The 14,313-nt window shown below is 42.5% G+C and overlaps 1 protein-coding gene across 5 annotated transcripts in view; it reads right to left on the bottom strand.

Annotated features, from left to right (window-relative positions):
* The window catches only part of INTS14 (integrator complex subunit 14), a 32,564-nt gene extending 25,177 nt beyond the window's left edge, over positions 1-7,387 (bottom strand). The window contains exons 1-3 of one of the 5 annotated variants that reach the window (XM_010355511.2): positions 7,258-7,387; positions 3,547-3,830; positions 1,840-1,947 (exon numbers count right to left, since the gene is read on the bottom strand). In XM_010355511.2, coding sequence (XP_010353813.1) covers positions 1,840-1,947; positions 3,547-3,768 — 330 coding nt within the window. In that variant the 5' untranslated portion in view covers positions 3,769-3,830; positions 7,258-7,387. Of the gene's footprint in view, positions 1-1,839; positions 1,948-3,546; positions 3,831-6,079; positions 6,098-6,966 lie in introns of those variants that run through there. The other 4 variants (XM_010355512.2, XM_030931296.1, XM_030931298.1 and 1 more) reach the window with 4 other exon arrangements.
* Between the last annotated feature and the right edge of the window lie 6,926 nt (positions 7,388-14,313).

Below are 14,313 nucleotides of genomic sequence, written 5' to 3'. Positions count from 1 at the left end.
TTTTATTAAAAAATAAATACAGCCGGGCACGGTGGCTCAAGCCTGTAATCCCAGCATTTTGGGAGGCTGAGATGGGCGGATCACGAGGTCAGGAGATCGAGACCATCCTGGCTAACACGGTGGTCTCGTGTTACTAAAATACAAAAATACAAAAAACTAGCCGGGCGAGGTGGCGGGCGCCTGTAGTCCCAGCTACTCCGGAGGCTGAGGCAGGAGAATGGCGTAAACCCGGGCAGCGGAGCTTGCAGTGAGCTGAGATCCGGCCACTGCACTCCAGCCCGGGCGACAGAGCAAGACTCCGTCTCAAAAAAAAAAAAAAAAAAAAAGAAAAAAATAAATACTAGTGATGCTACCAACACTACTGAGGAATCCTGTGTTTGACCCTATAATGAAAAGTCACACACCAGGGGCCAGCAAACCATGGCCCATAGGCTAAATCTGGCCCACTGTTTTTGTAAATAATGTTTTATTTAAACACAGCCCTGCCCATTCATTTACTTATTATCTATGGCTCCTTTTATGCTATAATAGCAGAGCTGAGTAGTTGCCACACACACTTACGAAGCCTAAAATACAAAAAAAGCTTGCGGACTCCTGTTGTAGACTATTATGATACTTCTTTTAGCAATGTTTCTTTTTCCTTCAAAATACGCTACTACTTTTCAAAAGTATCTGTATAGAGCAAATTTCCAGTTATCTTTTTCTGCTACTACTCTGCTCTGATTTGATGCTAATGTGGCCTACTGTGGAGTCTAAGTAAAGAGCAAAAGATTTTATGTTTGTTTGTTTGTTTGTTTTTGCCACAGTCTCGCTCTGTCGCTAGGCTGGAGTGCAGTGGTGCAACCTCGGCTGACTGCAACCTCCGCCTCCTAGGTTCAAGCGATTCTCCTGCCTCAGCCTCCAGAGTAGCTGGGACTACAGGTGCACGCCGCCATGCCCAGCTAATTTTTGTATTTTTAGTAGAGATGGGGGTTTCACCATGTTGGCCAGGATGGTCTCGATCTCTTGAGCTGGTGATCCATCCGCCTCGGCCTCCCAAAGTGCTGGGATTACAGGCATGAGCAACCGCGCCTGGCCAGATGTTATGTTTTATACTCCTCACTTTTAAGACAACTCAATTGAGAAGATTAAAAGTTTGCTGAATAAAGCTGGGCATAGTGGCTCACCCCTGTAATCCTGTAATCCTAGCACTTTGGGAGATGAGGTGGGTGGATCACCTGAGCCCAGGAGTTTGAGACCAGCCTGGGCAACATGGCAAAACCCGGTCTCTACAAAAAAATGTAAAAAATTAGCCAGGTGTGGTAGCATTTGCCTGTAGTCTCAGCTACTCAGGAGGCTGAAGTGGGAGAATCACCTAAGCCTGGGTGGTTGAAGCTCCAGTGAGCCATGATAGCTCCACTGCACTCTAGTCTGGGCAACAAAGTGAGACCCTGTGTCCAAAAAGAAGAAAAAAAAAAGTCCGCTGAATAACTGCATTGAGATAATGAAGACAAGCTATATTATACCGATGTTTACAATTTTATCACTCGAAATCATAATGACCCCTTCCAAGGAGTGTAGTTCAAAAATTCCACTGTGAGTCCTTTGTATTTCACATCACATTACTAGTTTGCAATAAGTCAATTTACTAGGAGGATGCTTTCCTTACTTAAGGCATAATTTTGCTGCTTTCTGAACGCATTAGTGTTGATTTAGTACCTTCACTTAAGAAGAGACCAATAGAGTAAAACGTAGTCTGTAGAAATTACAATGCATGTTGTGTCAGAGCCTGAAGAAAATCGAAGCACCTTAGTGGTTAATGTTGTTAACTTAGGGCAATGAAAAAGAATTGATCATTACCTGGCAAGGAATTGCACCACCCCATTCTTGCTGAACGATATTGCAAACACCAACTAATGCAGACTCCAAGCAGGTTTTGTCATAATCATCCATATTACTTAGTGCTTCCTTATTGAATAAAAGATAAAATTGCTAGTTACTCTTTAGTTTTAATTAGTTATTAGAAAACAACATAAATTGTTCAAAGTATGAATGTTACACAGGGGACACTGATGTATCTGAGAGCACCAAAGCACAGCCTCTTAAAGAAAAATGCTAGAAAAGACTTCTTCAACTATTAAAGACAGTGAAAAGAATTCCATTTATTCTATCCTCTTATCAGGTAAGAATGAACAGTCCACCAAGTTTACATCTTTATAAGCAGACCTTGAAAGAAAAAATTAAAAGGAACTTTTAAACACATCACAAAAATAATAACAAAATCTACTGAATATTAACTATGTTCTAAGTAACATCCTAGGCACTTTTATGCATTTAGCTATCACAATAAAACTATAAGGTACAGATTATTAACCCTATCTTTAAATGAAGTAATTAAAGTATAGAAAGATTAAATAACTTTCCCAGGTCTCATGACTAAAGGTGGCAGAACCTGGATTTGTAAGTATGTAGTCTGACTTCAGGGTTCCTGGTCTAAAACATTACGTCTCACTCCTTATATAGCAATTCTCTAAATTTCAGAACTGCAGAACATCAGAAATCCTTAGTTTATTCACCTGTAAGAAAGTCAGCATATATACCAAAAGTTTAATATCCTTTTACAGGAAAAAAATTAAAAAAATTTTTTTAAGTCAGTGTAATTTTTTAAAAAAAGCTTTTAAGTCACTTAAAAACTCTGAGATAATAAAAGGAATTATTTAACAAAATTTTGTTACTTGTATTAAAAAATTCAAACTGTATTGATCCTGGATTTCAAAACCACCTAACAATTGTTAAACTGTTCAGTTTAATTCCATAAACACTTCTTTTTTGTTTTTCCCCTTCTTTTTATTAAAAATAGAGATGGGATCTTGCCATATTGCCCAAGCTGGTCTCAAACTCCTGGGCTCAAGTGATCCTCTCGCCTTGGCCTCCCAAAGTGCTGGGATTACAGGCGTGAGCCACCACACCTGGCCCATAGACACTTCTTGACTGCTCATCATGGGTAAGACACTGTGTTAGGCACTGCTGGAAATACTATCATTTAGAGATGTTGTCAGAAAGTAAATTCTGAAATAACACAGAAAACACCTTTGAAAGGTAGTATCTACCAATTAAGATTTAAAAATTTTAATTGGTATCAAAATCAAAGCTATTTGTTGGAAAGGAAATATCATTTTGAATTACTCTAGAACAAGAAAGGACTAATTTTTCATTTCCTCAAATTTTATGGGCGAGTAGAAAAAAATTAAGTGTTGAGCCTAAAGACCCTAAATTTTAGGGAATGGAGCACTACATCCTGAGATACTCACTTTTCCACAGAGAATTCCAGAAAACCAAGAGAGGAAAATAAGGGAAAAACTCACAGCTCTAACTCATAGCTGTACCGAAGAAACAGCAGGCATTAAGACCTACTGGTTGTGAATTCTTGTTGTTTAGCTACACATATTAAGTATTAACAGACTTACTAAATAATGCCAAAGTTCTAAATGTTCAATGCATTATAACACAGTTTTCCTCCCAATAAATTTAGGCCCTGTACATACAATAACTTACTACTTTTTGTACCTGTAGGGTATTATAATCTCTTGTGAAGGGGACCATCAACTCCCAAAGTGATGAGAAAACCACGAGTGCTGTAAATTCAAGCTTGTAATTTGTGGCCATGTGCTCAAACAGCATCGTTAAACCATGGGCTGCTAGGTGCTTACGCTGGTATTCTTCGGACCCCTCAATAGACACAGGTCGGGTCATGGAAAGGGATACATCCATTACCACCACTGTCGGCATGATGAAAATGATCCCAGTGTTGCCAATCAGAATGTAAACAGACAGCTATAAACAGAGAAATGCTGTAGAAAATAAATAAGGTCTTACACGTCACGGAGAGAAAAGAATATTTTTCACCATAACTTTCATTTCCCAGAAATTAGCAGAGGCAAACACCATTTAAGTTGAGGTGAGGAATAATCCCTAGAGAACTCAGTGAGAGGGAAGTGAGCAGCTTAGTTCATTGTAAGGACCACTCTTAGAATCACCCATAAATCAAGGACTATCTAAATATATCTACTGGAAAAAAAAAAAAAAAAAAGCCCTGCTAACTTCAGGTAGCCCTTGACTTTCACACATTTGACTTTTATGCAACTTAATAAACTCCTACATCTCCTCTCTAACACTTAATTTACTGTAGAACATTTCTAATTGTCATATGGTGTTGCTATCTGACAATCAACCATTGTTTTTTGGCACCGTCACAACCTTTTTGCAGTATTAGTGCATGTGTTTAATTATTTTGTTGGTTGGTGCTCTTGTTTTAGTAAAATGAATGCCAAATATAAAAATGAAAGGACTAGTAAAGTCATAAACCAAATTAGACAAATTGGAAATCATTAAGCATAACAAAAGTAATAAACTGCTAGCCTCAGTAGTACTCATTGTACATCAACCGGCCAATGGTGCTTCAACTGTGAAGGAAAAGAACAAAATTAAAGAATATTTAAGGCCAGACACAGTGGCTCATGCCTGTAATCCCAGCACTTTGGGAGGCCCAGGTGGGCGGATGTCTCGAGGTCAGGAGTTTGAGACCAGCCTGGCCAATATGGTGAAACCCTGTCTCTACTAAAAATACAAAAATCAGCTGAGCGTGCTGGCTACTTGGGAGGCTGAGGCACAAGAATCGCTTGAACACAAGAGGCGGAAGTTGTAGTAAGCTGAGATCGTGCCACTGCACTCCAGCCTGGGTGACAGAGCAAGGCTCCATCTCAAGAAAAAAAAAAAAAAGAAAAGAAAGTTATAAAGCTGGAATTATCTCACGAAATTGTGTAGAAAAAAGTCAAAATGTAGAAATGGAGTTATTCAAAATTATGGATTGAGAATTAGCATAAAACATTTTGGTGCTCAAAAATAAAATAGTTTACAGATACACAGACCTGCTCATGGGAATACAGCTTGCTGCTACTCTATTATTAAACAACCTGTAGTCTACTGACATGATGAAATATCATAAAACTATAAACGAATGACATATGTACTATAGATATCAAAAATAATTATAGAAAGCATTAGTAACTGAGAAAAGCAGGCCCCAGAACTGTATTATACACTGCTTACAACTTCATAAAAATCATAATGCATACATACAATTAGAGAGATTAGGTGGATATAAACAGTTAGAAATTTAATGTTCACAACTTTCTTTTTTGGGATTCACTTCAAAACATTTAACAGTAGCCAGACTGCTTGTTTAAGGATAGTGCCCAGCTGCAAATGTGTCATATTCTAAAATTCCATTTTTTTTATGAGATGGAGTCTTGCTGTGTTGCCCAGGCTGGAGTGCAGTGGCGTGATCTCTGCTCACTGCAAGCACCGCCTCCTGGGTTCACGCCATTCTCCTGCCTCAGCCTCCCGAGTAGCTGTGACTACAGGTGTGTGTCACCATACCCGGCTAATTTTTGTATTTTTAGTAGAGACAGGGTTTCACCACACTGGCCAGGCTGGTCTCAAACTCCTGACCTTGTGATCCACCCACCTCTGCCTCCCAAAGTGCTGGGATTATAGGCCTGAGCCATCGTGCGGGGCCAAAATTCCATTTGTAAGCAGGCTGTTTTGAACTCAGAATACACTGGTTTATGGAAACAATGTTGACAACTCAGGTTGTAATCATAGGCGTAAAAGAAGAAACTGAAAGTTCCTGAAGGATGGTTCAATCAAGCAGTACAGGCCTGATTAAAAAAAAAAAAAAAAGTGAGGTCCTGCACAATACTGGTTCAACTACACCATAACATATGCTCACTAAGGGCAAGGACCATGCCAGATTTTGCCCACGATGTCTCCTCAAAACTTATCACAGTAACTGGCACATAGTAGGTGCCCAACAATTTGATAATAACTAATGAATTACCCCTAAATCACAAGATATACCATATATTATTTAGCAAAATACATTATAAATGTTAACTCTGGACACCAGAAACACATTTCTTCTTCTCATTCAAGCAGAGATATGGGGGACTCCCTCGCCTCTGCCCAGCTCCTGTGGTAGTCCCATTCATGCAGGGACGCCTTTTTACAAGTTGAGGATCATGAGGAGTACTGCCCTCACCTCTTAGGAGAATGGGAGGAAACAGTTTACACAGACTTAGATCAAATACAAAAAAGCACTTTCAGCCCGTGAAATCTGCTGTTGACAGATGACAGTTGGCAGTCTTGCCTTCTCTGAAGACACCTCTGGAGCTGGCTCTTTCTCCAACTGATGCAATTGTGTCTACTCCCAAATGCACCTCCTTAACAGTTACAAAGTGGTGGGAAATCAATTTAGTACTCAGGTTGGAGTAAAGGAGGGAACTGAAAATTCCTGAAGGATAGTTCATTCAAGCAGTCTAGGCCTGATTAAACAAAAAAACAAAAAGGCCAGGCACGCCTGTAATCCCCGCACTTTGGGAGGCCGAGACTGGCAGATCACCTGAGGTCAGGAGTTCGAGACCAGTCTGACCAATATGGTGAAACCCCCATCTCTACTAAAAATACAAAAATTAGACAGACGTGGTGGCGTGCACCTGTAGTTCCAGTTACCTGGGAGGCTGAGACAGGAGAATTGCTTGAACCTGGGAGGCAGAGGTTGCAGGGAGCCTAGATCGCGCCACTGCTCTCCAGCCTGGGCGACAGAGCGAGACTCCGCCTCAGGAAAAAAAAAAAAGAAAAAAAAAATTCCCTGCCAATCACACTCTAGCAATTTTGTGAGAACAACACTATGTATTCCTTACTTGTGTGGATTCTGAGCCCCAAGTCTCCCACCGCCACCCACTTCCCATGTGTACTGTTCAAACAACTAGGGCTCTTCTTTCTCAAGAACGGCCTGAGAAACAGGCCCTAGCCACCTATTTGGCCTTTAATACCAATTGTCCATCAGCTATAATTCCCCAGTTCTCAGATACAACTTCATCTCTAAAAGTCCAGACTGAAAATCGCATCTGGGAGATGTATTTTTACCTTAAAAATCAGTCAAGAAAATGTGAGATCTGGAAGTCTCTCACGGAAAGTGGGGGCAGAGCGGGGCTAAGCAGAGGGCGAAATCGTGCAGTTTACGCGGAGCTGGGGACCCCGAGCCTGAGACAGAGGGGAGGCCGGGAGCAGTGCCCCGGAACTGGCGCCTCCGGGACGGCCGCCAGGGTGGCGGGAAGGCCAAGCGCAGGCCCTGGGTTGTTCTTCACCCCTATCCCCTTCACCTGTAACCCCAATAAGCAACGAAAGGCAGCAATGGGCCCTCGGCCTCCCACTCACCCCGTGCCCATCGCCGGACACAGTCCGTCGCCATAAACTTTCCGCCCGCGCGCCACAGCCGGAACTATAGGGCCGCGCGACAGAAGGGAACCCGGCGCCGACACTCAGCACTAGGCGGGGCGGTCCTTGGCGAGCTTCAGGGTCGCTCGGGCAGGGTTCTGGCTCAGCCCGGAAGGACGCTAGGGGGCGCGACCTCTCCTCGCGAGGGCCAATCCGCGGCCACCCCTCTCCTCCCACAAATCCCCAATTTCTCTGAGCCTTGGCTGGATCGGGGCTTCTCGCCCTGTCTCTCTGCATTGCCCTGTATCTCTCCCCATTCTGGGTTTTTTTTCTCCCCCTCCTGCCCCACTGACCCATGGGCCTCACCTGGCCCTGTGACTCTGACCGCTTCACACTTTTGTCCCCTCACTTCCCTGGGCCCTGTCGGTGCACGAGCCCAACCCTTCCTGCTGTTTTCCTCGTCACTCTACAGCCCCCGCTCTCATATCCTCTGAACCGGTTGACAGAATCCTCTTCCTATTCTTTTTAAACTACAATTCCTGAACTACAATTCCTGGCCGGGCGCGGTGGTTCAGGACTGTAATCCCAGCACTTTGGGAGGCCAAGGTGGGCGGATCACTTCAGGCCAGGAGTTTGAGACCAGACTGGGCTTTGGTGAAAACCCGCTCTCTACTAAAATACAAAAATTAGCCGGGCATGGTGGAGGGCGCCTGTAATCCCAGCTACTTGGGAGGCTAAGACACGAGAATTTCGGGGGAAAAAAAAAACCCAAAACTGTAATCCCTGGCTGAGGTATGCTTTGTATATCCTTCTTAGCTGACGTGAGCCCAATTTACCTCAAGACTTGGCCCCTTGGTCTCCTCAGCCCAAATGCTCACTTTATTCCCCCATCCCCTCTTTGAGGGGCCTTCGTTCCCCTCACCCTGGACAAGGCTTGCATGCTCAGATTTCCCTGTAAAGCAACATGGCTTCTTACCTGCCACTCTGGCCGCCTGGTGTCTCCATTGTAGCCTGTGCCTCAGTGAAGTCCTTAAGAGGGCAAGAGGATGACTTCTTCTTTTTGTTTTTTTTTTTTTTTTTTTGGACGAGTCTTGCTTTGCCGGGCTGGAGTGCAGTGGCCAGATCCATCCGCACTCGCCTCCGGTTCACCCATCTCCGCCTCAGCCTCGGAGTAGTGGGACTACAGGCCCACTCGCCGTAGTTTTTTTTTTTTGATTTTTTAGTAGAGATCAGTAGCCTTCGATCTGTGATCCGCCGTCAGGCTCCAAATGCTGGTTACGGCTGAGCAGTTTTAACCAATAGGTAGCCGGGAATCCAGCAGAGATAGGCTTGATGGATGCAGCAAGTAATGGTTCAACAATGTGGAACCACATAGGTTACAGAGTACAGAAAGGCCTCTAGAAGGCCGCAGGCATTTGCCTTTTTCTTTTAGCTGATGGGCTGGGGTGATGGGACAAGGAAGGAGGATGCTTTGAACTGAACAGACGAGTCTATCTGACTTCTCACAGCTTGTTCTGTGGGGGAGTGTCGGTCCAGTTGCTTGTAGTTTTTTCCTGTCCCTGGGAATATCCCTGCCAGCACTGGGGCCCAGGGCCCTGCAGACTGCCCTATGCTTCAAAACTTCTTTCCCCAACCTGGCTCATCTCACCATGTCAAGACCTAGTTATGCCTGAGCAGGCATTGGGCTCCAGGTAAGTAAGGCTGCAGCCTGATAACTTAGTCATAATTTCTAATCTTTCCCTATTGGGAGGGATGTGGCCAAGAATGTGTGGATAAGCAAGTGTCTGGTTACCCCTAATGTGACAATGACTTAGCCACAGGGTTACTGTCCTCCTGGTAATTCTGGCTCAGTTGCAAGGTCTGATTCATTACCTTACCCAACCCTAAAGCTTAAGTTAGTTCGCTGATGGATGATCAAATCTTGTGACCTAGTTCTTCTGAATAACAGGCTTTGGGAGACTTGGAAAGCAAAAAATCAATATATTAAATTGATGATAAAAGACACAACTGCCAGGAGGACTGTGTTACTTAGGGCAACTAGTTTGTTTGTTTTTCCTTCTTGGTGGAATCCCATTACAAATCAGAAGGTTGTTCAGCGACTATAACATCAGAGAACATCAGCACAAAGGTTAGAAGATCTTAAAGGAGGTGTCTTTCAAGCCATAGCTGACTGATGAATTTCTTTTCCCCACTCAAGCAACCCTCAGCATTTGCATGTTTCCACACACACATTAAAGGAAATCAATAAATAGTTTCCTTTGCATAATCTTCATTCCCTTTATTTTTTCCTGGCTTGAAACGGTGGACTGCTGTCCCAAAGGCTTTGAAAGGCAGTGTTTGATCCCCACTCTGACAGAGTAAAGGTTAATGACAGAAAAACCATGGCTCTCACAGGGGCCAGGTACTGGGGAACTCAAAGGGAAGTCTAGATATCTAAATCTCCTAGAGCACGTGTTGAAAATGCAGATTCCCAGGCCTTGCCAAGTGAAATGGAAATGGAATTTCATGACTTGGTGCTTGAGAATCTTGTTAAGTTCCCAGGGTGATTTGTGTGAGTGTGTGTGTGTGGTGACAGGGTCTCTGTCACCCAGGCTGGAGCACAGTGGCATAGTCATGACTTATTGCAGCCTTGACTTCCTGAGTTTAAGCAATCCCCCCAACCTCAACCTCCCAAGTAGGTGGGACTACAGGCACGTGCCACCATGCCTGGCTAAGTTTTAAATTTTTTGTAGAGATGGGGGTCTCACTATGTTGCCCAGCGTGGTCTTGAACTCCTGAGTTCAAACGATCCTCCCTCCTTGGCCTCCCAAAGTGCCAGGATTACAGGCATGAGCCACCTCATTTGGCCCCAAGATGATTATTCATCTACAGAGATAAGGGGTAGGGAATGAGTAAGTGAAGAAAAGGCTGAGGGGTGGGGGAGGGGAAAGCATTTTCCATTCTTCCCTCTCTTCTCACACACCCATGATGTCCTTTGCCCTGCATTTCCCTTCCTGCCCCTCTATTCTGGAGACTGTTCACTCCCAAATCATACTTCTAAGCTCCAGCCTCTTCCTCTCATCATTCCCCCCTCCCTATTTCACTGTTTTCACCAAAGCAGAAGTCAAAAAATATCATAAATATGACCCTTCTCTCTTCTGAAAAAAAAAATTTATTATGGAAATTTTCAAACATAGACAAAGATAGGGAGATTAGGATAATAAATCCCTGTGTTCCCTTCACCCAGTTTCTGCTGTCAATGCAATCCTCATCTCGTTTCATGTACACCCCTACTGACTTCTCCCCACATATTATTTTGATGCACATCCCAGATAGCATAACATTTTATCCATGAATGTTTCCTTATGTATCTTTAAAAAAGAACTTAAAAATATATAATTACAATACCATAATCAAATTTAACATAATTACCAATAAATTCCTAAGATCATCAAATACCTAATCAGCTTTCAAATATTCAGTTGTGTCATAAATATCATAAATTTTACTTTTTTACACTTTGGTTATTTGAATCAGGATCCAAGTAAGATCCAGATATTGAAATCCGTTGCTATATCTCAGAAGTCTCTTTTAATCCATAGGTTTCTCCCTCTTTTCCTTTGAAATGTATTTGGAAAACTGTGCTCCTCCTCCTTTTAAAATTGCTCTCAATCCTCTTTCAGTTTTTTCCAGAGCATTTGAGAAAACCACAAAGCTTCTCTCTATTTTAATAATGAAAAGACTCACTGAACAAAGAAAAGCTTTTACACATTTCCAATTCCAATTAACTTTGCCTCTGCTCTGAAAATAGGGTGAGCTTTATCCACCACTGGATCCCCCAGGGTCTGGCATGTGATGGTGGATGTGCATTTGTGGAAAGAAGATAGGAGGGGAGTAAGAGAGGTTACTGGAAAAAAAAAAAAAAAAAAGTCAAAGGGGAAAGCAGAGAAAACTTGGTAGATACTACATTTCTCTAAGAAAGTAGAAAGGAACTTCTTTATTCCATACACTCTTTCCTTTGAAAAGTGCTATAAAGGCCTAGTGTAGTGGCTCCCAGCACTTTGGGAGGTGGAGGCAGGAGAATCGCTTGAGCCCAGCTGTTTGAGACTAGCCTGGGCAACATAGCAAGACCTTGCCTCTACAAAAATTAAAATTAACCAGGTGTGGTGGTGTGCACCTGTAATCCTAGCTACTCAGGAGGCTGAGGCAGGAGGATTGTTTGAGCTCAGGAGTTCAAGGCTGCAGTGAGCTATGATTGTGCCATTGCACTCTAGCCAGGACAAGATCTTATCTCTAAAAACAAACAAACAAAATGCTATCAAGTCTAAATTTTTAAAGGTCCCTCATATCTGGGCCCTGATCTATCTTGCCAGGCTCACCACTCACCCTCTTAAAAGCTTGGTGGCATCTTTCAATGAAAAAGAAGATAAAGCCAAATAAAACTAGTTTTTAAAAAATTATAAAAGGTAATTTGTAAGGCTGGGAGGCCGGGCATGGTGTCTCACACCTGTAATCCCAGCACTTTCGGAGGCTGAGGTGGGTAGATCACTTGAGGTCAGGTGTTTGAGACAAGCCTGACCAACATGGTGTAACCCTGTCTCTACTACAAATACAATAATTAGCCAGCTGTCGTGGTGGGCACCTGTAGTCAGCTGCTCCAAAGGCTGAGGCATGAGAATCACCTGAACCCGGGAGGTGGAGGTTGCAGTGAACTAAGATCGCGCCGCTGCACTCCAGCCTGGGCAACAGAGCAAGACCCTGTCTCAAAAAAAAAAAAAAAAAAATTAATTTGTGTCTATGGAGAAAAATTCAAAGTTAATTTAATTTTATTTTTTTATCATACTTTAAGTTCTAGGGTACATGTGCACAAAGTGCAGGTTTGATACATAGGTATATATGTGCCACGTTGGTTTGCTGCACCCATCAACTCATCATTTACATTAGTTATTTCTCCTAATGCTATCCCTCCCCCACTCCCCCACCCCCAACAGGCCCCAGTGTGTGATGTTCCCTGCCCTGTGTCCAAGTGATCTCATTGTTCAATTCCCACCTATGAGTGAGAACATGTGGTGTTTGGTTTTCTGTCCTTGTGATAGTTTGCTGAGAATGATGGTTTCCAGCTTCATCCATGTCCCTGCAAAGGACATTAACTCATTCTTTTCTGTGGCCGCATAGCATTTCATGGTGTATATGTGCCATGTTTTGTTAATCCAGTCTATCATTGGTGGACATTTGGGTTGGTTCCAAGTCTTCGCTATTGTGAATAGTGCCACAATAAACATATGTGCACATGTGTCTTTATAGTAGCATGATTTACAATCCTTTGGGTATATACCCAGTAATGGAATTGCTGGGTCAAATGGTATTTCTAGTTCTAGATCCTTGAGAAATCGCCACACTGTCTTCCACAATGGTTGAACTAATTTACACTCCCACCAACAGTGTAAAAGCGTTCCTATTTCTCCACATCCTCTCCAGCATCTGTTGTTTCCTGACTTTTTAATTGCCATTCTAACTGGCGTGAGATGGTATCTCATTGTGGTTTTGATTTGCATTTCTCTGATGACCAGTGATGATGAGCATTTTTTCATGTGCCTCTTGGCTGCATAGATGTCTTCTTTTGAGAAGTGTCTGTTCATATCCTTTGCCCACTTCTTGATGGGGTTGTTTGTTTCTTTCTTGTAAATTTGTTTGACTTCTTTGTAGATTCTGGATATTAGCCCTTTGTCAGATGGGTAGATAGCAAAATTTTTCTCCCATTCTGTAGGTTGCCTGTTCACTGTGATGGTAGTTTCTTTTCCCATGCAGAAGCTCTTTAGTTTAATTAGATCCCATTTGTCTGTTTTGGCTTTTGTTGCCATTGCTTTTGGTGTTTTAGTCATGAAGTCCTTGCCCATGCCTATGTCCTGAATGGTATTGCCTAGGTTTTCTTCTAGGGTTTTTATGGTTTTAGGTCTAACATTTAAGTCTTTAATCCTATCTTGAATTAATTTTTGTGTCAGGTGTAAGGAAGGGATTCAGTTTCAGCTTTCTACATATGGCTAGCCAATTTTCCAAGCACTATTTATTAAATAGGGAATCCTTTCCCCATTTCTTGTTTTTGTCAGGTTTGTCAAAGATCAGATGGCTGTAGATGTGTGGTGCTATTTCTGAGGCCTCTGTTCTGTTCCATTGGTCTATCTATCTGTTTTGGTACCAGTACCATGCTGTTTTGGTTACTGTGGGCTGGTAGTATAGTTTGAAGTCAGGTAGCATGATGCCTCCAGCTTTGTTCTTTTTGCTTAGGATTATCTTGGCAATACAGGCTCTTTTTTGGTTCCATATGAATTTTAAAGTAGTTTTTTCCAATTCTGTGAAGAAAGTCATTGGTAGTTTGATGGGGATGGCATTGAATCTATAAATTACTTTGGGCAGTATGGCCATTTTCACGATATTGATTCTTCCTATCCATGAGCATAGCATATTCTTCCATTTGTTTGTGTTCTCTTTTATTTTGTTGAGCAAAGGTTTGTAGTTCTCCTTGAAGAGGTCCTTCACATCCCTTGTAAGTTGTATTCCTAGGTATTTTATTCTCTTTGTAGAAATTGTGAACAGGAATTCACTCATGGTTTGGCTCTGTTTGTCTGTTAATGGTGAACAGGAATGCTTGTGATTTTTGCACATTGATTTTGTATCCTGAGACTTTGCTGAAGTTGCTTATCTTTGGGCTGAGATGATGGGGTTTTTTAAATATACAATCATGTCATCTGCAAACAGGGACAATTTGACTTCCTTAGTTCCTAAATTGAATACCTTTATTTCTTTGTCTTGCCTGATTGCCCTGGCCAGAACTTCCAACACTATGTTGAATAGGAGTGGTGAGAGAGGGCATCCTTGTCTTGTGCCGGTTTTCAAAGGGAATGCTTCCAGTTTTTGCCCATGCAGTATGATATTGGCTGTGGGTTTGCCATAAATACTTCTTTTACTAGAGACATGGTCTTGTTATGTTGCCCAGGATGATCTTGAATTCCTGTTCTCAAGCAATCCTCCCTTCTCAGCCTCCTAAAGTGCTGGGATTACAGGAGTGCACCACTGCAT

The sequence above is a fragment of the Rhinopithecus roxellana genome, chromosome 5, assembly GCF_007565055.1.
Source record: "Rhinopithecus roxellana isolate Shanxi Qingling chromosome 5, ASM756505v1, whole genome shotgun sequence".
In the NCBI taxonomy this organism is placed as follows: domain Eukaryota; kingdom Metazoa; phylum Chordata; class Mammalia; order Primates; family Cercopithecidae; genus Rhinopithecus; species Rhinopithecus roxellana.
This window is presented reverse-complemented; position numbering and strand designations above follow the sequence as displayed.